Source organism: Geotrypetes seraphini, chromosome 2 (assembly GCF_902459505.1).
Source record: "Geotrypetes seraphini chromosome 2, aGeoSer1.1, whole genome shotgun sequence".
Taxonomy (NCBI): Eukaryota; Metazoa; Chordata; class Amphibia; order Gymnophiona; family Dermophiidae; genus Geotrypetes; species Geotrypetes seraphini.
This window is the reverse complement of record NC_047085.1, coordinates 317,780,925-317,806,415: the sequence shown is the minus strand read 5'-3', so window position 1 is coordinate 317,806,415 and position 25,491 is coordinate 317,780,925. Positions and strand designations below refer to the sequence as shown.

Sequence of the window (25,491 nt, the reverse complement as noted above, 5' to 3'; positions counted from 1 at the left end):
CCTCACGAACTTCATTTTGCATGCTTCCGGGAGAAAGACCCTGTTCTGTGCCTCCTCCAAAACAGATTCCCAAGTATTCCAGGGAATGAGTTGGGATCAACTGACTCTTTCTAAAGTTGACTACTCAATCCAACGTCTTTAGAAGCTGTACCATTTGCTCTACTGCTGCCATTCCTTCATCCCTCAAGGATGCTCTTACGAGCCAATCGTCCAGGTAAAGATGCATCTGAATTACCACCTTGCAGAGGTGCACTACCACAACAACCATCACCTCAGTTAAGGTTTATGGCGCTGTTAGGCCATAGGAAACAGCAGCGAATTGGAAATGCTTGTCCAGAATATGAAACCTCAGACTTTTCTGTGAGTCGGAAAGATGGGAATATGCAAGTATCCCTCTGTTAGATCTAGAAAGGCAAGGTATTCCTGAGGCAGTGACCGACTGCACCGTTTCCATGTGGAAGCAGAGAATCTTGAGGGCTGTATTGGCCAACATTAGATCCAGAATCAGTCTCCAGTCTTCCATCTCTTTCGAACAAGATGAAATATATGGAGTATCTGCCCAAGCACCATTCACCTTGTGGTATGGGCTCTATAGCTCTTAAAGCCATGAGTCTGAAACATCACCCACACCTGGGCTGCCATTTCCAGCTTCCCTGCCAGAGAAGTGAGAAAGAGGTCCAGGAGGTGCTAGTAGAATTCTAGCTTGTAACCCTCCCGAATGACCTCTAGCATCCACCGATCTGAAGAGATCTGTGTCCAAGCCTGTCAGAACTCTGCCAGCCTGCTCCCCAACCTCAAGAGAACGATTTCAATCCTGGCATCATTGCTGTTTCATTGCTACAGAGGTATGTGATCCAGACCCCTGGTGCTCCCAAACCTTAGTCTCTGGCCTGGAATGCCCTCTGATTAGATGACGTTCCTGAATACTGGCGAAATCACCGGGAGCCACAAAACTTTCTCCTACAGGACCCCTTTGCATTCTGGGGGTCTGTTTATTTGGAAAGGATTTTGACTTGTGATCCATCATACTAGCCATTAAATTGTCCAGACCTTTGCCAAGGATCAACTATCCTTGAAAGGGGAGTTTGCTTAGGGTCACCTTGGAGGCTTAGTTTCCCGCCTATTGCCTGATCTAGAGCATTCTGCAGGTGGAAATGGCATAAGCAGAGACCCTGCTCAAGACTCTGAAAAGTCATACAGAGCACCTGCAACATAATCAACCCCCTCCAAGAGAAACTGGGGGTTAGTGTTGCTGTCCAGATCCAGAGCCCGGCTCAGCCAAGAGTGGCAGGCCCGAGAAATATAAGACACTGCCACTGCTGCTTTCAGACCCAGTGCAGCAGCCTCAAATTGTCTTTTGAGGACATAATCTATTCTGCGGTCCTGTTTATCCTTGAAGACTATACCCCCTTCACTAGGGAGTAAAGTGTGCTTCATAACCTGCGCCACCAGTGAATCCACATTAGGTGTAGCAAACCACTGTTGGAACTCAGCATCCATTAGGTAGAGTTTAGCCATGGACTTAACTACCCCTAAGGGTCCCTCATGAATATTCCAGTGATCTGTTAACATCTTAGTAATCTGTGGATGTGAGAGAAAATAGGCATTCTGTTTTTTGGTGCTGCTCATGAGCAAGCACTGAGCTGTGAAGGCTTGAGGCAGCTCCAACTTTGGTTCCTGGAATGCCTCCGCAATCAAATCTTGCATGCTGGGGAGTTCGAATAACCTTCACACCTTTAGATCTCTGAGATCCAGGGCTGCCAGCTGAGATGCTGAATCTCCCAGAGCTGAGGACCCTGAATAAGAAATTAAAGGCATGGACTCTGAACATTCATCCTCTGAGTCCACCAGAGCTTGGGCCCCTGTGAAATCTGCATGGCTCCTTGGGGTGAAACATGTGCCTTTCACTAAACATCCTGGTGCTTCCTCTGCTGAGGCCCTATGGGGATAGGTCAGCTTTTAAAACTTAAAAAGGCTTCACAAATTATGTGTATGAATTCGGGAACAAACCACTGCCCAGAGTCTCCTGGCTTCTGGTGCCTATCCACCAGCAAGCAGCTACACTTCACCGGGCACACCAAGTCCGCCTTCTCTGGCTCCTGCCAGAATTTCTGGCCCAGAAAATGCTCCAACTGAGCTTCTGAGCCAAGCTACCAGAAACAGAAGGGGAGGCAAAGCCTGAAGCTTTCCTCCACTCCCCTCACATGCCGTGTGGCACATGGAACGACCCCCTTTAGATAGGCATCTTCCACAAATTTGACATGAATCCAAAGTATTTCCACCTAAGGATTTCAATCTGTACTGTTTTCTGTCGGAAATAAAGGGTATTGAGGCAGATGAAGACTTTTAAAATTGGGAAATTCAACATAGTCACTGCAATAGTGATTCTGGCACATAAAACATCCTGTGGAGAAAAAATGCCAATGCAGGGAAGGAGTTTTGGGAGGTGGGTGATCTGATCCCAAACCTCTTAAACCTTTAGAAATGACTTTTAAGAACCCCCTGATTTTCCCCATAGGCTGCTTTTACTCATTGTGACATGCTGCTGAGCTGGAGCTACATAGGAAAACCTCAGCCATCAGAGGTGAGAGAAAATTTCTGCTTCAGATAAGCCTGGAATCCAACAGATGGCTTGCTTCTTCAGACTGCCATCCAGACCCCAACTTAGGACTGAACACTAAGACACCCCCAAGAATCATGCGAGGCATGTGCCTTTAGGCTATAGACTTCAGCCCTGAGGGTCTTTTTGCAGCCAGAGATGTCCCAGGGTGATCCTGATCCTCTGTAGCACCGAAAACCTCTGACCTATTAAAAAAAACCTCAAAAATAATAAAGATCAAACTCGAACAGAACAGAAAGGCTTCCTACTCCTTGCTTGTAGAGAGTAAGACCGAGTGGGTAGAGCTCTTCTCAGAGTGATGGGAGGTTGAGCATGAAAGCAAACAGTGGGCTCTACAAACCTCACAACAAATGGGGCTTTTAACCTGATGGTCAAGACTACCAGTCCTGTTGCACAAGAAATGAACATTTTTAACATGAGAACAGCAAAGGGACACATAAGGCATGCCTCCCAATAGTTGCGCTGTAATAACTTCAAAATCTAACACTCTTTAGTAAAAGAACCCCTAAATCTAATCTCTTGGATGATTTACTTATGTGTTTATACATAAAATATATAATTAGTCATCTATTATGATTCACATACCAAACCTCATTTACAAACTATCTTTAAAAAAAACTCATAAGTAATCTGCATACCTGCATTTGCCAAAATTAGATGCCTCCTGTTTAAGTTCATGTAATTTAGGCAACAACCCATTTTCTCCATGGATATGTTTTATAACACTAGCCTTCTGAAAGTCAGCAGAGTCTGCCTGAGACTTTGATTCATCACAGGGGCTTCCAAAGAGATCAGGGTCATCCTGGATCACATCCAGCACAAGAACATCTTCTTCATAGGCTTTGAAGTCATTTACGTAAATCTTGTTTTTCTTCTTACCACTACCTATGTCACATGAAGAACCATATGAATGTGTGTCTCCAGAAGACAAAGGTTGTAGACTCTCTTGTTGACCCTCTTGTTGACCAGAGAAGCCAATGGAGGCAGCAATATCCTTAGAAGCAGATGGTTTAGTTTCTCTCTCACAAGATGCAAACTTGGGTTTCACTGGTATAAACTCTACTTGGTTCGAATGATTGTGCAAAACGGTTCTTCTGAAATTTTCATGGCAAGATTGATCTGTGCTGTCTCGTACAGAGACTATATCTACATTATATGTCTTTGCATTACAAAGTGTAGAACTTGAATTTGATTCAGAATACTGCTTTTCCTTGCTACTCTGTATCTCTACTTTGACAGACATATTCTCATGGCGGTCCACAACACTGTGTGTTCCATGGTCTAGATTTCTGCTGTTTGGCAAAGTTCTTTGTTTACTATTTTTATATACTGGAATTCTGAAGTTTCTAGAGCTTTCATGGTAGGATTGATCCACACTGGCTTGTAGGGAGGTTGAATCTACATTACAAAACTGAGAACTTGAATTCAGTCCAGAGGAATATTGCTCATCTGTATTACTCTGCAGCTCTACTGCAGCAGACAAACTCTCTTGGAGATCCACAACGCTGTGTGATCCATGGTCTAGATTTCTGCTATTTTGAAAAGTTCTTGGTTCACTATTTTTATGCATTGGGATCTTGAAGTTTGGCAGCTCTACTGCATTTAGAATTTTATCAAGTTCTGGAACAACTAGCTTATCCTTAACAACCAATTTATCAAAGTCTCCAATATTTTTACTATTTTTTTTTTTTAAGCAGTTACTAGTGCATTTAACAGTCTGCTGATCAAGAGATTTATTGGCTTCGCCAAAAATGCTACTTTTATTATATTCACAATTGTCTATACTTCTGATACTCATGTTGGTTAGGGAGATAACCTCGGGAACGCAAAAAGCGTTTTGAATCGTAGAATGTTCACTCATCATATTGGTTAAGGGGGTAACCTCGGGAACGCAAACAGCGTTTCGAACCGTAGAATGTTCACTCATCATATTGGTTAAGGGGGTAACCTCGGGAACGCAAACAATGTTTTGAACCATAGAATGTTCACTCAACATATTGGTTAAGAGGGTAACCTCGGGAACGCAAACAGCATTTTGAACCGTAGAATGTTCACTCATCATATTGGTTAAGGGGGTAACCTCGGGAACGCAAACATTTTGAACCGTAGAATGTTCACTCATCATATTGGTTAAGGGGGTAACCTCGGGAATGCTAACAGCGTTTTGAACCGTAGAATGTTCACTCATCATATTGGTTAAGGAGGTAGCCTCGGGAACGCAAACAGCGTTTAGAAGTGTAGAATGTTCACTCATATTGGTTAAGGGGGTAACCTCGGGAACGCAAACAACGTTTTGAACTGTAGAATGTTCACTCATGATGTTGCTTATGAAGGTACCTTCAAGAGCACAAATAGTATTTTGAATTGTAGAATTTTCACTCAAGATGTTGCTTATGAGAGTATCTTCAGGAACACAAACTATTTTCTGAACTGTAGTGTGTTCACTTTCAACTTGGTCCACTGCTGGCTTTACTTGTTTAACCTCACAGAAAGTCCCATTTTCAAATCCATCAGAAGGTAAAGCTACTACCATGCTCTCTAATTTTCTTTTTCTGCACATACTGTCATCTATTTTTACTGGAATCAATGCTAAATCTGGTCCTTGAACTTCTTCAATTGGATCCTGAAAGCAAACTGGTGAACAAGACTTTTTATGCAAGATGAATCCAGAACATTTGGGAAAAGACCATTGGCTAGTTCTAGCACAAGAACGGCTTTTCCATTCATTTTTGCCAATCATTGGAACTATCCTCTGACAACCGATCATATGAAATTCCTTTTTACTTTTTAAGCATTTGGATGCTCTTTTCATTTCTTGGTCTCTAACAGAATCATCAGTTTGATCTTTCATGGTTTCTACGTACTTAAATGTTTTTTTTCTTTCAGATTTCAGAGGCCTAGAACCAATCATACTCTTTCTTTGTTTTTTAGCTTCTACCCAGTCAGGCAATTTCTCGAAGGTATCTTCGTTAAGAAACTTCATTTGCACTTCTATGTTAGAAAGGGAAGAATGCACTTCCTGTTCAGTGTTTTGAGGCATTAATGTATCATGTTCAATTGAAGTTGCGCATATCCTTCCATGAGTGTCTAACTTTTCTGCTGTAAATTCTGGTGGATTGGTTTGGTCATTTAGAGTTTTGGAACATTTGCCTTTTCTATGTTTATTTGGCTGCCTGTCTTTACCTGGCAATTCCATTTTATGTTTTTCCCCCTTCTCACTTACTGCTCCCATAACAACAGATTTTTCAGCTGTTTCATATAAATCTACCGTCTGTTTTATGGATTTCTTTCCAGAATTATAATTCAGTTTTGAAGAGTGTTTGTTTAGCTTTTTTTCACTGCATAATCTAGAGCTTCTATTTATACTTTTACATTTTCTTTCTGTATTTCCTTCAAAATCTGGTTTATCTGCTGTTGTGGAATTTCCGGCAGTTTGGGCTAGTAGAGGCCTCATGTCAACACTTTCCCTAGTCCTATCATCACAAAAGTCATCTTTGTTTTTCTGCATGAACAGGTTTTCTGATAGAGTCTTAAATTCTTGACATACACTGCTGCTACTCAGGTCATAATCTGCATGTCGTATAAATTTTTCCAAAGAAGCACAGCTATGTAGTGTCACAACTGGACTCTTCTCCAAAGGATAAGCAAAGCTGACAGAACATTTACGAATTTTACTACTCTGTTTTTCTTTGTATTCTGGTGTGCTCTCTCTTTTATCATATGCACCTTGAGTAGCTGAACTTAAGCATTTAGCCTTTATAACTCTACTCCGGTTCCTAATTTCTACTGCATCTTCACTTGTTGAATGGCTGTTGCGAGCCTTAGCTAACAAATTCTTCACGTTGCATTCCCTAAATGTTGTCATGTTTATCCCCATCTGACTCATCATCTGTGCTCTTGAGTTTTGTACAGTATTTGTCCATTTTCTCTTTGCTAATTAAGAAAAAGAGAGAAAATAAGAGTGTCAGATACACTTAGGAATTTATATTATTATTATACTTTGACTTTACAATTTCCTAGTTTAAAGGGAATTTTATCTAAAAGACTGCATGTTATCTCCTTTCCTTATCAGGCTGCTTCTGTGTGATCTCTCGTCAATTCAAATACGATTTATAGTAATGCTTACGATCTTTATAAAAGCGCTCAAAACTTTCTTGTTTCAGAAATTCAATCTTAGTAGTTAATGACTGGGGTAATATCTTGTTCTATATGTATATCCTAGTTAATTAACCCTGTTCTTTGTATGTAATCCATTATGAACTATTTGTTGGTAATAGCGGAATATAAATGATTTAACTGTACACTAGAACTTGGAATTCTCAACATTAAAATAAAATACTAGAAACATTTAGGGCTCCTTTTACAAAAGCGCGGTAGCAGTTTAACGTGTGCAATACCGCATGCTAAACTGCCGGCCGCACTAGCCGCTACCACCTCCTCTTGAGCAGGTGGTAATTTTTCAGCTAGCGCAGGGGTTAGCGCGATTAAAAGCCACTAACGCGGCTTCGTAAAAGGAATCCTTATTGTTTTAGTAGAACAATATCCAGAAATATAACATGTTACAGTTATTAACAGAAATATCAACTAAATTAACAACATACTATGTTATATCACTGATCAGAAAGACTATTTATTCTGGTAAAGGGATAAACAGTATAAATATTGTATGCTATTATAAGAATAAGTCAAACTCTTAACAGTAGGAGAAGCATTCTCTACATGCAACGGTAACTATCATTAGATCAAGATAATAATTTTTTTTTTCTTTATTGTGTCAAAATATAACAGGAACACAAGTTCCAAAGTAACTATCATAGCAAGTCCTGCTCCATCATAGCGAGTCCTCCATTGCTAGTTCTGGCTTCCTTGATTCATCTTTTTTCTCCCTCTTTCTTGTGGACTCTAACATTCACACTGATGATCCCTCTGATACTTATGCCTTAAGTTTCTTGTCTTAACCTCCTCATTTGACCTCCAGCTGTGTTTTACTACCCCCACTCACTGGTGTAGCTAGATTTTCAGAAAGCTTTTGTCAAAGTTCCTCATGAGAGGCTCCTGAGAAAATTAAAGAATCATAGGATAGATGGCAAAGTTCAGTTGTGGATTAGGAATTGGTTATCAGATAGAAAACAGAGGAAGGGTTAAATGGCCATTTTTCTCAATGGAAGAGAGTAAATAGTGGAATGCTGAAGGGGTCTGTACTGGGACTGGTGTTATTTAACTTATTTATAAATGATCTGGAAATTGGACCAACGAGTGAGGTGATTGAATTTACAGATGACACTAAACTGTTCAAAGTTGTTAAAACGCATGCAAATTGTGAAAAATTGCAGGCAGACCTTAGGAAATTGGAAGACTGGGTGTCCAAGTGGCAGATGAAATTTAATGTGGACAAATGCAAAGTGATGCATATTGGGAAGAATTACCCAAATCATAGTTACCAGATGCTAGGTCTACCTTGGGGGTTAGTGCCCAAGAAAAAGATCTGGGTGTCATTGTAGACAACACGATGAAACCTTCTTCCCAAAGTGCGGAGGTGGCCATAAAAGCAAACAAGATGCTAGGAATTATTAAAAAAGGGATGGTAAACAAGACTAAGACAAGATTAAGAATGTTAGCATGCCTCCATATCATTCCATGGTGCTAGTATTTGTCCGAGCCATCTTCGGGTGGCACAGACTCTATAGCCTGAATATCTAAGCCTCTGAACTATAGCAGCACTTTGCTAGCTTTCTGTGGTCGCCCCACTAGGGAGTCCACAAACCAGTCTGTCAAGGGCTGGGCAATTTCGAGCTTGTAACCACTCTGAATGATCTCCAGTACCCAATGGTCTGATAAGATCTATGCCTAGGCCTCCACATAGTCCAAGATTCGTCTCTCTATCTTTGGGGGAACTACTCCGGACCTGGCACTGAGCTTTCTTGAAGGTTGTAGCAGAACGAGAACTGGACACCTGGTTCCACCTGGGACCTTAAAATCTTTGTCTGGATCCCTGGAAGGATCTCCGAGAGGAGGCTCCTCCTGAAAATTGCCGAAAGTGCCTGGAGCCACAAAACTTATACTGTTCTGAGCCTCTAGAGGTTTGTGGTCTACTGTCAGGTAGAGATTTCAGCCAATGATTTGCCACGCTGGTCATGAGATCATCCAGCCCCTTTCCGAACATTTATCCCTTGAAAGGAAGTCTGCTGAGGATAGCATTAGAGGTGGAATCTCCCACCCATTGCCTGATCCAGAGCATTCTGTGAGCTGAGATCTAATAATCCTAAACCTTGCTCATGACTGATATCATAGAGAGCATCATGTATATAATCCATAATCCACTGGGGTAGAGGCTCACCCTCTGCCAGCTCATGACTCCACAACCTGATATAACATGTGTCACAAAGAAAGCTACGGCAGATGCTTTGATTCCTAAGGCCAGTGCTTCGAATAGTTATTTAAGAATTGCATCCATTCTGTGATCCTGCATATCCTTTAATATCACGCCTCCCTTACTTGGTAGGGACGTGTGCTTGGTTACCTGTGCTACCAAGGAATCTACCTTGGGCAGAGCGAATAGTTGCCGACAATCCTGTGCCATCATATACAGCCGAGCCATTGTCTTGGCTACTTTAAGGGACCCTTCAAGAGCATTCAAGTGCTCTGTGACCAATACATTGATATCAGGATGCCTGGGAAACAAAGACTGGGCTCTCATGCCACTCATTATAGAGCAGGGTGCAGAGGGGACCTGCTGGGAGTCCAAGTTTAACTCCTGCAGAGAATCAGTAATAAGCTCTAACAGATCCGAGGGTCTGAACAGGAAGTGGGCTGTGGGGGGTCATCTCTTTGATCGAGGGCCACCACTGTATCTAGCATACATGCACCCGTCTGCAACCCTGAATCTTCCAACAGGGAAGGTTTGCTCTGTGACAGTAAGGGCATAGAAATAGATTTTCATCCTCTGAAACTCCCTCAGATATGTCCACCAGATCCTGGCCAGCCTCTGAAACAGGTAGATATGTCCTGGGTGCCCCAGTGGCCATTCAGAAAGGCTCTCCACATTAGGTTGACAAATTCTGGAGAAAATGCTGTATTGGGCTTTACAGCCTCCATGCTCCTTGTTTAGGATGACTGCCATTCTGGAACTCTGGAAGTGATTTACTCCCAACCAATGGACCCCCCACAGACCTGGAAAGCAAAGGGGAGGCTAAGCTAACCCCTTATGCCCTCCCTTCACATGCGTGGCATGTGAAGCAAGAGCGCTCTTCAGGCACCCATTCAACGCAAACCTGGCATGAATTAAGAGATAAAGGAGCATAAGGACTCCATCCCTGCAAGTTTTGAGACAAAACAAGGTGATCTGAAGCTTCTGGAGAACTTTAAAAAAAAATTGGGGGGGGGGGGGGAAATCAAAGATGGCCACTGTGGCAATGTTTTGGCGTGAAAACTTGGCTCCATAACAATTTAACTCTAATAAACATCCAGGGATTTTAGAGGTGGGGAAACCTAAGGGAAGGGGCAGAAACCTAAAAAGGCTTTAAAGGACCCCCCCCTCAATTTTCCTCATAGGCTGTAACAGCCATAGGATAAAAATAAAAATATGTAAGGTGATGATTAGGAACTCTGAACTCAATGCTATCTTCAAAACAAATATTTTTTTAATTATTTTTTATCATTGCCTAGTATTATTTAACCCCCAAAGTAATATAAATGATTCTAAAGGTAAAATTCATTCAAATTAAAAAGTCATTCTAATTAAGATCAGAATCATTTGCAGAATGAAAAAATATATATATATTCCATTTGATTACATACAAAATTGACTTTTAGCACTCACTAGTTCCCAAAAATCATGACAGTTTTCTGATTATGCCTGCAATGCACACTGGATCAATATTCATTTATTCAACATTTTTATGAAACTAAATTAAAAAGAGGATTAAAGATGGATTCATCAATGTAAGAAACTTAAACCTCTGCCACTTCTCCAGACAAAACTAGCAATCAGCTTTTCCACAACATTACTAGACATATTCAGTGCTTAAAACTAACTCCTTTCATTCTTGAGTTAACATTAGGAAATATAAATACTGTATATTTTAGAACCAAATATTTGGTAAATTAATTTTCTTCACCTAGCTAACCACATGCCAAAGTAACTGCTAGGGAAAAGAATATTGTCACTTGCCACAAACATGATAAGGATGGGCAGTCACATTTTTTCTGTCAGTGGGGTTCTGCTGCACAAGGGAATGGGTGAGAGGGGAGAAAAGATGCTGGGGGTGGGAGAAAGGAAAGGGGAACATAAGAATTGCCGCTGCTGGGTCAGACCAGTGGTCCATCGTGGAGAAGAGGAAGGGAGATATGAATGTTGTACATGAAAAAAAAAATAAAACATCCTCCGAAAATAAGTCCTAATGTGTTTTTTGGACCCAAAATTAATATAAGGCACTGTCTTATTTTCGGGGAAACATGATAGTAGTTATTGAGAATTAAAGGTGAGAAAAGGACAAGCGCCTCTCCGTCTAAGAAGGCAGTAGTGACAAAAGAGCCGAGGCCATTGCTCGGGAAGGGGAATGGTTGGGGGTAGGTGGGAGGGGTTCAAGGGAGAAGAGGGGGAAGGGAACAGGCAGGGAGCCAATTAGGAGCAGAGACATGGGCACCGGGGCGGGGAAAGGGAGGCAAGATGACCAGAACTGAGGCAGAAGTTCAAACTTTGCCAAGGGAGCGTCTCGGCATGCCGGGAGGAAGAGAACACCCCATTGCCTATGCCTGTGCTTATTGTACTTGTGGCGTTGAGCGGCATTTTGGAGAATATGTGCTGCGGCTTGTGGCGTTGAGTGGCAGGTTGGAGAGTGGGCAGAAGCAGGTAGAGCGTGAGGTGCAGTCGGGGTGGAAGGCCGGAAGAGCGGGTTAATGTTGCAGCCTGCGGCTGTATTACCCTTGCTAAGGCGGCTGCATCCTCCGAACACAGGTGGGGGCGAGGCACCACAATCCCATCTGTGCCTTATGGGGTTGTTTCTTAAGGGAGCAGGGCTGAGGCTCTCTTCGGCAGAGGTGGGAGCACTGTTTGACACTCATGCAGCTGAGGTGAGCAATGGGAAAGTTTCTTTTGCCATTGCTGTGCGGGCATTAGGGGGGCAGGCGCACTGGTTCCTTCTCACAGAGTGGACAGTGACCTGAAGAGTCCAGGGGCAGGCGGGAAAAAGAGCTACCCTACCTCCGAGCAACGCTGTCTGTTCTGTTACCTTCTGGAAGACAGAATAGAAATATATATACATTTACATATATACATAGAGAGAGAGAGAGAGATTTTTAAATTTTATTTTCTTGGAATGTGCATTTGTAAGTGTAGCTTTGTGTGAATATATACAGTATGTATGTTGCAAGAGGTGTAGATGCCAGACCATACATTTGAAAAGCCCTGCGCGATGTGCTTTTCTGCATGTCTACGGGTTAATGAAAGGGAAGATCCAGCAATGCATGCCAGCAAATTCAAGAGCTTGCCGGCACATTCTTACAGATATTGGACAAACGGTATCACTTTTGGCCAAGCTGGAAAAAATGTGAACATCAGGGCATCCATCCGAGGGTCATCAAGGAACTGAAAGGGACTATAGCTGAACTGCTTCAACTAATAGCCAATCTGTCGATCAAATCGGGAAAGATTCTGGAAGACTAGAAAGTGGCAAATGTTACGACGATCTTAAAAAAAGGTTTGAGGGGAGATCCGGGAAACTACAGACCGGTGAGTCTGACCTCAGTACCGGGAAAGATGGTAGAGGCGCTGATAAAGAACAGCATCATTGATCACCTTGATGGACACGGTCTGATGAGGACCGGCCAGCATGGTTTCAGCAAAGGCAGATCTTGTTTGACAAACTTGCTGCACTTCTTCGAGGGAGTAAACAGGCAGATAGACAAGGGCGACCCGGTCGACATTGTATATCTGGATTTTCAGAAGGCGTTTGACAAGGTTCCACATGAACGACTACTTTGGAAAATTGCGAGCCATGGAATCGAGGGTGAAATACTCACGTGGATTAAAATCTGGCTGGAGAATAGGAAACAGAGAGTGGGGTTAAATGGACAATACTCAGACTGGAAGAGCGTCATCAGTGGGGTGCCGCAGGGTTCAGTGCTTGGACCAGTGCTCTTCAACATCTTTATAAACGATCTGGACATTGGTACGACGAGTGAGGTGATTAAATTTGCAGACGATATGAAGTTATTCAGAGTAGTGAAAACACAGGGGGATTGCGAAGATCTGCAATGTGACATAATCAAGCTTAAGAAATGGGCATCGACATGGCAAATGAGGTTCAACATGGATAAGTGTAAAGTGATGCATGTCGGTAACAAAAATCTCATGCACGAATACAGGATGTCCGGGGTGGTACTTGGAGAGACCTCCCAGGAAAGAGACTTTGGAGTTCTGATCGACAAGTTGATGAAGCCATCCACGGAATGCGTGGTGGCAGCGATAAAGGTGAACAGAATGCTAGGAATAATAAAGAAGGAGATCCTGAACAGATCAGAGAAGGTTATCATGCGCCATGGTGCGTCCTCACCTGGAGTACTGCATCCAGCACTGATCACCATACAAGAAGAAAGAAACAGTACTACTCGAAAGGGTCAAGAGAAGAGCGACTAAAATGGTTAAGGGGCTGGAGGAGCTGCCGTACAGTGAGAGATTGGAGAAACTGGGCCTCTTCTCCCTTGAAAAGAGGAGACTGAGAGGGGACATGATAGAAGCATTCAAAATACTGAAGGGAATAGACTTAGCAGGTTAGGGAGAATGAGAGGGCACTCTCTAAAGTTGAAAGGGGATAGATTCCGTACAAACATAAGGAAGTTCATCTTCACCCAGAGAGTGGTAGAAAACTGGAATGCTCTTTCGGAGTGTGTTATAGGGAAAAACACACCCTCCAGGGATTCAAGACAAAGTTGGACAAGTTCCTGCTAAACTGGAATGTACGCATGTGAGGCTGGACTCATTTAGAGCACTGGTATTTGACCTGGGGGCGGACTGCTAGGCACGATGGACCCAGCAGCGGCAATTCTTATGTTCTTATAACTTTCCAAAATTGTCAACATCACGTGCTTGCTGCACATTGCCATGGGGCGCCCTGGGGTTCCTTTTTGAAAGGTGGAGTTTTTTGCCAGATGAAGCTGAATTGAGGCTTTTTCTCCACCTTTCTTTCTTTTCTTTTTCCCTGTTGCTACCTGTTGTGTGATTAGCTTGTGTGTGTGTGATTAAAGCCTGTTAGTGTTGCAGAGGGGTGGTTTTTTGTCCATATGGGGTTCTGATTTAGAGGTAATATAATTAGAGTTCCTTTTATTAGCCCATAGGGCATGGATAGTACGAAGTCCGCACAACCAGATCCACAACTCGAGAGGGTCATTCTGCTTCCTTTGGTGTAGTATTAATAATAATAACTCTGTTTATAGTCCAAAGTGGTTTACAGAAGAAGTGACTGTATACAGACGATATTACAAGAAAATTTTGGAATTACAGTAGTGTGTGAAGGTTAGTCGGGTTTGTCTGGAGATGCTTTGGTGATACATCCAGGTTGAAGTGGGATCAGAGGAATTTGTCTGGACTAGATCAATGGGCACCAATCAGGCCACTGTGTGAACAGGCTACTGGGCTCAACGGACCATTGGTCCGACCCAGGAAGGCTATTCATATGTACTTAGGGAACAATTCTATTAAGACATCCTTAACAGCTTTTAATAAAGTATTCACTTGGATGGATCACTCAGGCTATTAACTGTGAATATGACACCTTTGCAATTATATGGTTTTATCTTGGGTCGACACTCAAGGAGTGCCAATTATTTCCTTTAGGTGCTAATTATAGACATAGACACCTTTGTAGTGGGTTGCTCTTCGGGGATTTCAGTCCGGTAGGCTCTTGCCATGATTGCTGGTGGAAAATGCTGCTATTATGTCGGGGTAATTTGTAGCCATCTGATGGAGCTGAGATGGCTTTCTGCCGATACCTCCTGTACTCTTTTTCAGCAAATCATTGCCTGTGGGCAGGAGAATTTAGGACATCACCTACATAGTCTTTCAACAAATCTCTGGTAGCGGTACCATAATTTATTGATTTAATGTTGTTTCTTTTCCCATTACGGGGGATGCCTTTTCGAAGCCCATATCTGGCCACGGGGGTTGAGGGGTTATCGCCCCGGCAGCACACATTCTATTGACTGAGGTCATACATTTTGAGAACACAGCAGTCTCTAACTAAGCAATCTCGGGGCACCAGAAATTAGATCATGGGCCAGATAGATGCTGTTGCAGTGGTAGTTTCTGCCCAAAAAGTGAATCGTAGGTTTTTGATCTCGAGCATGGGAGTCAAACACTGTTCTGTTCTGGCTGAGTCTCGGGAATAATCCACAGGAAGCTGTGCTTAAGGATGGAGCTGGTTCTGCCTTTCCTGTAGGGATACTATTTTATTTATTTATTTTCCTCTGCAGTGAAGTCAGTTGAGATATGGCCGACTTCCTAGAGTCAGGATATCGCATGATGTTCGTCCAAGGTCTGTTGGACCCGTCTCGCCAGACTTCCCAGTTCATGACCTTCATGATCTCTGTAGCCTCACTTGAAAGTGACGGATCATAATCATCCTTGCTCTGTTACACCCAGGTGGGTTTTTGTGGACCTGATAAAGAAGTGTCCTGACACGGTCACCTGAATGGGGGTTTTCATCCCAAGCCAGAACTGTATTCTTAAGGGAAACTATGGGTCTTCCCGGAGGGGAAAGAAGGGACTTGTTGATGTTAGGTACGGTGTAAATGACCGGAGTCCTAGGGTGAGAAGATGAAAGTAAGCAACTTTCAGCTTTGGTAATCAGACCTTGAACACAAGCTCCTTGGACAATTTTTGCTATGATTCCCTGAAGCTCCTTCGTAGGATCTTGTTAAAGAGGAATATAGCTCTGTGTATCACCCAATTGTCAAACCACTTCCTCTTGACATTGATCCCTATTTTGAATAACAATGGAACATCCTTTGTCCGCAGGTTTGAAAACTAAACACTGATCTTGCTTAAGGGAATGTAAGGCTTGGAATTCCACAATAGTCACCTATAGCGGAACATTTTCCTTGAGGTATTGCGGCAGATGGGCTATATCCCTATACCACAGCTGGGCAAGCTAGGGATATCATTGAATGGGAGGCATGCTAAGAGCCAAAAGCTGGCCATCAGCTCTGCGGGTGATTGTTGAAACTTAATTATTTCTCTCTTCAGGGGCATATTGTGACTTGTGTTCCCTATTCACAATGCTGGCAGGCCCTTGAACTTCGTATGGGCAGTCTCGTTACCTTCTGGCAGTTCCCAGGCAGTTTATCATCAAAGCTCATCTTAGGCCATGGTATGGTCACGATTAAGGTACTTGGCATACCCGTGGTAGGTATACAGCTGTGGTCCTCATTTAGAGTTAGCTGTGATGTGGCATCCTCCTATAAACTAGATATACCACATAGGTATGATGTACAGCTGTTCTCATTTTAAGCTAGCCACAAATTTTGCATTTTCCAAAGGTTAGGATCCTTTTCGATGTTTTCCGCAAGTCTGCCGATGAGCTCCGCGTTGGCGGTGAATGGAGAGTACCTCCTTTGATTGTTCTCTTCATTGCATTAATAGCGTACCAGTCATCTCTAGGTAATACAAGGCATTTGCTGTGAAACCCAGAATACCGTGTATGGTAGCACCTTGCAGAGGCTCTTGGTAACTCTGTAAGTTAACATCTCAACAGAAGCTCATGTAAGCCTCTTGAGTTTCATCCACAATACCTTTCACCAATGCTGCTCACCATACGCAGCGCTAGATCTGATTATCTAGGGTTGAGTGATGATTGTCATTGCATGGAGGGGGGTTGGGGAGTCACGTGCTCTGATCATAGAGAATGCAGGCCAGTGATGAGGCGTTGAAACATCATGCATGTGCTTGCTCGAGGAGAGGGTCTCAAGCATGGACTGATCCAACTAGGGGGCTTTATCTGATATTAGTGTAGGATGTAGATAAGTACTTGTCAGCAGGGCCACGTTAGGTTGCACGGGGCCGCAGCCATATGCCTTGTGGGGAACCTGAGATAAGCAAGGTTTCGCTATCCCAGGTCATGGCGGGAGATCATAATGAGGTCATATGCACAGCATATGGCCAAGAAAGAACACAGCGTTATATTTTGGTGATAGCAAAGAAATGGCAACGTATAGCCCTGCAGAAGCAAATGATGTAAACACTCAGAGGCATGTCTCCCTGTTTGGACGGCGGGGAGGCCATATGGCATTGACTTTGACTGACAGGTGAAGGGCCCCTTCCTTGAACGGGATGGGGAGAAGGCGAGGACAGCTTGAATGGCTCTCCCAGGAGAACGTTAGCCCGGCCAGATAGGCTGGACAATCCACGGATGAGTTGCTTGTTCTAAGAACCGATATACAGCAATATTATATTGTACAATGGTATCAAAAATGTGCATTGTTAATGATTGTGGTATGTTGATATTTACTGTTTGAAGATGTTTGTAGTTGGGCATTTATGGCTGCAGCCACTAATAAATCCACATTTGTTGAAGAACAGTGGGTCTGTGTGGTGTTTGGGGGGAGGGCAACAAGTGCCAATTTTGTGGCTGCTACTGGAATCTAAATCAGGGCTTTCTGAGGATCGTATTTTAAAGATCATGTCACGGAATAGATTGTTTCCCTTAGTAAATTGATCAGCTGTCACTAATTTACATAAATATATAGTACATACCAAGCTCCATGTAGCTACATTGTTGAAATATTGCCATTTACAGAGGGTCCCCTAGGGGCTTAAGATTACAAAAGAACAGAGATTCTTGGATGATGCTGAATATGTGGAGAGATGGAATCAGGTTCTCACCAGATATTCACTGAATTTGATTCTCCTTACAATCAAACAGAAAATTGTTGGCATCCCTGACTGAAAGCAGTGTTATTTATCTGTAACTGATATTATCCAATGACAGCAGGCAGATATTCTTACATGTAGGTGACATCATCCTCGGAACCCGGCACAGACCATCTAAAGTGAATTATCACTTTAAGAACTTAAAGATTGCATGTACCGTGCATGCACAGGTGCCTTCCCACCAGTTGCCAGTTCACAGGACCATGAGTTCAGTAACGAAGTGAGGAAGCCGAGAATGGTGGGTTATGAGAATACGAGGTCTCACAATTAAGTTCGCGAAATCATCCTAGAAAATCACTGAATATCACTATGGTCACCTTCAAAGTACTCCCCTTGGGAAGATATGCATTGATGCCAGCGCCTTGTCCACCCTTCAAAGAAATGTTGGAATTCTTTTTCTAGAATGCCCATCAAATCTGTTGTCATATTACCCTTGATGTCCTGAATGTCATCAAAATGTCTTCCTTTCAATATTTCCTTTAACTTCGGGTAAAGAAAAAAGTCATTATGGGCCAGATCAGGTGAGTAGGTAGAGTGTTACAATACAGTTATTAGTTTTTTGGCTAAAAACTCCCTCACAGACAGTGCCATGTGAGCTGGTACATTGTCGTGATGCAAGAGCCATGAGCTGTTGGCAAAAACTTCAGGTTAAGAACATAAGAAGTTGCCTCCGCTGAGGCAGACCATAGGTCCATCCTGCTCAGCGGTCCGCTCCCGCGGCGGCCCATCAGGCCCATTGCCTGAGCAATGGTCTATACCTATCTATACCCCCCAATCCCTTTTTCTTCTAGGAATCTATCCAAACCTTCTTTGAAACCATTTAATGTTTTCTTGTCTACAACAGCCTCTGGAAGCGCGTTCCATGTGTCCACCACCCTCTGAGTGAAAAAGAACTTCCTAGCATTTGTTCTGAACCTGTCCCCCTTCAATTTCTCCCAATGCCCCCTTGTGCTTGTGGTGCCCCTTAATTTGAAACATCTGTCCCTGTCTACTTTTTCTATGCCCTTCAGGATCTTGAAGGTTTCTATCATGTCTCCTCTAAGTCTTTGCTTTTCCAGGGAGAAAAGTCCCAACTGCTTCAATCTGTCGGTATATGGGAGATTTTCCATTCCCTTATACCGACAGATTGAAGCAGTTGGGACTTTTCTCCCTGGAAAAGCGAAGACTTAGAGGAGACATGATAGAAACCTTCAAGATCCTGAAGGGCATAGAAAAAGGTGGTTTTCATCTAAGTTTTTCACGCAGCCTTTTCAGCATTTCCAAATAGTAAAATTGGTTAACTGTTTGTCCAGTTGATACAAATTTATAATGAACAATCCCTCTGATATCAAAAAAGGTTAGCATCGTTTTGACTCTTGATTTGGGTTAGCAGAACATTTTTGGTCATGGACAATTGGCTGACTTTCATTGTACTATTTGACGCTTTGTTTCAGGGTCGTATTGGTACACACATTTTTTTTCAACAGTAATAGCAAAGCCCAAAAAATCGTCTTGCCTCTCCAAAAGGGCTTGGCAAACTTTGACTTTCCTTTGGGACCATTTTTGCACACACCTTTCTCATGTTAAGAGTTTTCTGTTTTTCTATTGATGTTTAGTTGGTCTGCTAAGCTTCTCACAGTCAGCCGATTTTGAATCACAGTTCAATGAATTTTTGCAATATTTTTGTCAGTTCTGCTCATTACTGGCTGCCTTGACCTTTCATCATCAGAACATCACTTCCCCTCAGAAAAACGTTTAATCTATTTGTACACTGCTGTTTTCTTCATGGCATTAACCCCATAAACTTGGACTAACATGTCCCTGATTTCACTTTCACTCTTGCCAAGAAATTTAATGTTTGTCCATTGCTCTAATTCAAGCTCCGACATTCTCACGATGGTACAAAAAAAACACACAATAATGAATGCCACTCAACACGACACTGCCACACATCGACACGAACGCAGCTGCGAGACATCAATATACCAAGGTTATGATACCTGATCGAGTTGTTTGTACAATGCTGCCAATGTAAGCGCACAGACACAAGTTCGCGAACTTACTTGTCAGAGCCTGTTCTTGTTACAGGTCAGTAATTGTGCTTTATTCCAGGACAAGCAGGCAGCATATTCTCAACTGTGGGTAGTTTCAAGCTAACAAATTGGTTTGGAGGGAAATTGGCTTCTAATTGGAGACTAAATTTTGGAGAACTTTGTGGCCAAACTGACTATCCTGTATGGAAAGATTTTCCAAGCAGTAGTGGGTCATGAATGCATGAACTGAGATGGGCTTGCCCTGTATCGGTAGCATGGAATATCGCTACTAGTGACCTGGATTAGCCACCGTGAGAACAGGCTACTGGGCTTGATCGACCATTGGTCTGACCCAGTAAGTCTATTCTTATGTTCTTACTTAAGTTACCATTGCTTGCACCTTATGAGCAGTAACACGACCCTCTAGTATCAGACTAGTCCGAGCATAGCAGAACGAGATACAGTCTGCAATTCATGTGGAGATAGTTCTCTTGGTCACAGGTCTCCCAGCTTGTTTCGGTCAAATGCCAGAAACAGCTGAGTAGAAACTCTGTGAGGCTTGGTTCTACCCAAGTAGCAAACTAGAGCATATCTGCAGTCCAAAATGTGAAGCGCCCCCTCACCAGGGTGAGCATGTGGTTTTGGAAAAAATACTTGAAGATTGACGGACTGGTTGAGATGAAACTCAGAAACGACTTTTGGAAGGAATTTTGGATGAGTTTGAAGAAGTACATTGTCGGGATAACAAAAATAGTATAAGGTGGATCTGCTACTAGCGCCTGGAGTTCACAGACTTGACATGTTGATGTGAGATCAATGAGGAATACCACTATCCAAGTGAGGTACTTGAGAGATGAAGTTGAAAGTGGTTCAAATGGAAGCTTCACTAGTGTGAAAAGCATCACATTAAGGTCCCAAAACACTGGAGAATGCTTCAGAGAAGGAAAGGTAATGTAAAGGCCTTTCATGAATCTAGAAACCAGAGGATGTACTACCAAAGGTTTCTTGTCCAGTGGAGCATGAAAACCACTCATAGCACTGAGATAAACTCTCAATGAATTAGTCTTTAGTCCAGAAGTAGAAAGGTGTAGGAGATAATCTAGTATGGATGGAAGAAGACAGGTCACTGGATCCAGAGATTTAACACTACATCACAATGAAAAGAGTTCACTTGAAGAGGAAGCAGTGTCATGTGGAAGGTTTCCTAGACACTTCAATGATAGCAGACACTGGTGCAGATAGCAAAATAGTATCTACTGGTTGGGAGAGCTAAAGAACTTAGATTGGGATGCAGTAGATAGCCCTTGCTCTGTGATAGCAGAGTTGGAAAAATTTGTTGAGTGGTCAGTTCTCATTTGCTCAATTGTAGGAGAGGAACCAAGGTTGACATGGCCACCGAAGTGCTACGTGTACCATGGTGGTTGATTCCTGGCGAAGCTTGAGTAGCATTTAAGCTTGAGTAGCATTTTTCTGAGTAGAAGAATTGGAGGACATGTATAGAGGAACTTGCTTCGCCATTCAAGCAGAAAAGCATGTTTCCAGGCAAGTAGGAGTGTGGAGCCTGGAGCAGAAAAGGAAAAGATTATGATTTTAGGGGAAGCAAATAGGTCCACCTCCGGGGTCCCCCAAATCACAAAGATCTGTCGCAAGACAGAGGTGTTGAGCAACCACTCGTGCGGTTGTAGAATTCTGCTCAATTTGTCAACCAACACATTCTGTTTTCCTGCAAGGTAGACAGCTTTCAGGAAAATGTTGTAAGCAATGGTCCAGGACCAGATCTGGATAACCACCTGGTAGAGGCGATAAGATCCTGTTCCACCCTCCTTGTTTAAATAATACATAGCTACTTGGTTGCCTGTTCAAACTGGTACTACTTTTTTTGAGGAGACGATCCTGGAAGGTTGATAGGGCATTGTGAATTGTAGCTCCAGGAGATTGATGTGAAGACATGTCTCTACAGGACTCCAAGAAACTTGGGTGTGGGGAGATTAGGTTCTTAGCTTTGCTAATCTTCTTTCTTGTAAATCCACGCTCTATTCCAGGACATGTGTGTTATGAATCCCATGTTGTGAAATTACTTGTAGAAAGCCTCTTTACATAATTTTTCAGACCCTCCCTTCTTACCTCAGGACTACCCTCAGGTATCCAGTTTCTCAGACAGGAATGCTAGTAAGTAAAGACCTAACAGGGAACAGCACTTCGTTTGGTAAAACTGGCAAATAATAAAATAAACATAAATATTAAAGAAAATGAATATGGGAAGGCCCAAAACATGCAAGTAATATGTGCTGAAAATACACGCAGGTAAAAGGCTTATGTTAAAAATGCATATGATACATGCCCAAGGAAGTTGTGTGAAGAGAAAACCAAAATATGGCTTCTCTGGTCTGTGGAAAACAAAGAACTGATGGTCTTGTGAGCTGGCAGCGGCCTGGAAGGCACCCGCAGCCTTTTAATCTCTTAAAGAGACAGTTCACTTTAGACGGTCCATGCCAGGTTCTGTGGATGACATCACCCCCCACGTGAAGAATATGCTGCCTGCTTGTCTTGGGCTAAAAATTATTTTACCCCATTTTGATCCTATGATAAAGTATTTAAGACTCATTATTTAGCAAATGAAAGAACATTACATGATCTCATTACAGGGATTATTAAATGTATAAATAACATGCATTTACATAGGGCATGTAATGTGCTAGTTTCTAAATGGAGTTACTGTTTAATGCAGGAGTTATTGCACATGCACAACAAAGCACATTAACCATTAGCATTTCCATGTGAGAATACTATCTTGAGATGGGAGGACTGGGTCTTCTAATTAAGACAGCACAGTGTAGTTAATGCCACTTGAAGAAACGCAGTTAATGCACAGCAGCACATTTTTCTTTATGCTAAATGTATGACGGCTTTCTCATAAATACTGTAAGCACCTCCATGTCACAATTATTCTTATTTCAATATGATTACCAAATCAAATTCTTACAGAAAAAACAAACATATCTTACTTGAACTTCTGAGCTTCATTGTGAGGTTAGAAGAGGTTGCAGCTTCTTTTGTCTCCTCTGTATCATCATGCTCTACATATATACTAAGATGATCTGACAAAATCTCTTTCTTGCCTTTATCCCGGACCCTTTGCTGAAACTCACACTTAGCAGTTTTAATTCTTTTGTCACTCTCTGATGTCTTCTTTATTCTGACATGTAAAGTGTGTTTTTGTTTCAGCTGAACTGTAGTTGCTTTCTCTCTCATTTTCTCATTCATTATGATTTTATCTGACTGCAGTTTCCTAATGTTTATCCTCTTCTTTCCTTTCCTTTCTTCTTCTAACTTATCTTTTTTACCCATCATCATTTTTTTCTTGTATTTTTTACCTTCTGGTACCTTATTGTGTCCTAATGCATCTGACAAGGTGCAACAAGTTCCTTCTTTTGCTGCACTCTCTTCCAATTTCTCTTGCAGTCTTGACTTAGATACTCTCACCCTTCTCTTAACATCTTTATTATCTAAAGATACTAGACTTGACTTCATCATTTTTTTGCACCCTAGGCATTCAGAGTGCTCTGCATTTTGCATAGATTTGCCTTTCTTCATGCCAAACCTTCTCCCTCGCTTTACTTTCTTGCTTCCATCCAGCTTTTCCTCTTTTAATGTTTCACGTGTCAAGTCAAACATTGCAGATTTTAAACAGGACAAGCCAGCTACGTTATTTCCCAGTTCAGCACTGTCCTTTCTAGCTGTTTCTGGAGACCCCTTACTTTCAGGAGAATCTCCATTTGAAGACACAAAATTCCTATTCAATAATATTTTCCTTGACCTCAACTGAATCATTTGTGAGGCTGCTTTATTGTTATTAGAAAATGAAAAAAAAGAGACTTTTAAAGAATAATTCCTCTATTTTGTTCCATCACAAATGCTCTTCTACATATGAAATTATCTACATTAAATTATGAACAGATTACCTTCCACTAATTTTTTTATCTTATGATATATCTCAACTACCCAATTTATTATAAGAACCCAGGGTTCACAAAAGAGGCAACGAGTCTTCCTTTTATAACAACTCCCCACCCCTCCCCTCCCCACAAAAAAACAACAACCAAACAAACGGAAGTTACGTCTACTAGTTCATCAAGCTGGCCACCCAGCTATTTGATCGAGATCTTTGCGTGTATGTGTTTGGAAGGAGTTAGTACCCACACACACAAAAAATATAATGTTCAAAAGCTTAGTTTATAAAAAGTTCCAAGGCCAGGGGAAAAAAACCACAACCAACCAACCAAGGACCTCCGCCCCAGCGGCCCCACACAGCCTATAGGCAAACATTCACCCCAAATACTCTCTATCAATCTCGCGCGTGCTCCCACCGTAGCACATGCGCCCACTCTTCCGCCTCACACACACCTATATCCCAGGCAGCAATCCCTCTAGCTGGGCAAATACTGTAGTTGAGCCTGATCCGGAAGTGACGCAAAAACCGCGGAACTCCCTGTGCGTAGGGCTACGCAGATCTAGCTGGACAGAAATGAGGGGGGAAAGACGCTGCCGACCTGATTTTTTTTTTTTTTTTTAGTGCTCTTAGTCATTTATTTAGCGCCCTCGAAATTAGCTCTCACCCTCCCCGCTTTATTTAACTGTTCTTGTTGCACGCAGATTTCCTATATTTGAGGCAATGAAAGTATATAATATGAATCAGCGCCTTTTGATTTGAGGCAGGCAGTGATCCTGCACTGCAAAAAAAAAAAAAAAAAAAAATTCCTGTTTTTTTACCTTGTTCCATGACTAAAGGTGAACGAGATCAAGATAGGAAGCAGATTTACCCTTTAGTGCATTTTAGAAACATTTTTGCAGTGCTCAAAAGGAGAACTGAGTAGAAGTGTAGAAAATGGGTGACTGGTTCCGGGAAAGTAAGAGCAGAGTGTATCTTTTGAACAGAAGTAATGGCCTGGGTTCCCTAGTTTAGAGCTGCCACACTCATTCCCGTGCTCTTTGAACCACTTTTCTTTCTTGTTAGAGCTTCAAGCCAAATAGCTCTCTACTAATAGGAAGAAACTGCACACCTTTCTAGTACTTTGCGTATTCATGCCCCATCACTTTCTTTTGTATGTGCAAGCGCACGTGCAGACAGAGAAACTATACACGTACTTTTAGCTACTAAGTAAAGGAAAAATTTCAACCAAGAGATTTTTTTTTAAGTTAATTGGGTAAATTTTCTTTAAAAATTATGTACTATTAAGAGAATAGAAATTATATTCAGTGAGACCAAGATCCAACAAGCCCAGTATCCTGTGTTCAGTAGTGGACATTTCTGGCCACAAGTCCCTGGCAGGATCTCAGCAAGATTCCATGTATACTCCCACATCTTCCTTAATATTGGTTTGTAGACTTTCTCCACAGCTTCTCCAAACTACAGTATTTAACACATCCTCCAGCAATGAATTTCAGAGCATAACTGCACTGAGTGGATAAATATTTCATCTATTTGTTTAAATGTACTATTCAGTAACTTGGTGGCATATCTCCTCTTTGTGCACTTTATTAAGGTAGAGCATTGATTCACACTTGCTTGTTACATGCCACTCAGGACTTTATAAATCTCTGTCCTATTTCCCTTCAGCTCTTTCTTCTAAAATTGAAGAACGCCAACCTTTTATATATATAGCTTTTCTCACAAAGTCATTCCATCACTTTTATTGTCTTGATCATTCAGTATTCTTTTTACAATTTATTTATGTAGTACTTCACATGCTCTCAATAAACACCTGATAACAGAAAAATTACAGTTGTCATTACTCAGAATAAAAGACATAAAAATGAATTTTAATTAAAAAAATGATTACAGCGTTTTAGCCTTTAGAAATGGGAGAGGAATTAAATCATGTAGCAAAATACAAGGAAATAAGATAAACCCAGAAATCATCCCATATACCTTACAA

General features: G+C 42.1%; 1 protein-coding gene across 2 annotated transcripts in view; it reads right to left on the bottom strand.

The window, feature by feature from the left end:
* TOPAZ1 (testis and ovary specific PAZ domain containing 1) overlaps nt 1–23,948 on the bottom strand; it is a 266,987-nt gene extending 243,039 nt beyond the window's left edge. The window contains exons 1-2 of one of the 2 annotated variants that reach the window (XM_033930089.1): nt 23,923–23,948; nt 3,259–6,553 (exon numbers count right to left, since the gene is read on the bottom strand). In XM_033930089.1, the coding sequence (XP_033785980.1) occupies nt 3,259–6,553; nt 23,923–23,932 (3,305 nt within the window). In that variant the 5' untranslated portion in view covers nt 23,933–23,948. Of the gene's footprint in view, nt 1–3,258; nt 6,554–22,560; nt 23,607–23,922 lie in introns of those variants that run through there. The other variant, XM_033930088.1, reaches the window with a different exon arrangement.
* Nucleotides 23,949–25,491: the final 1,543 nt, after the last annotated feature.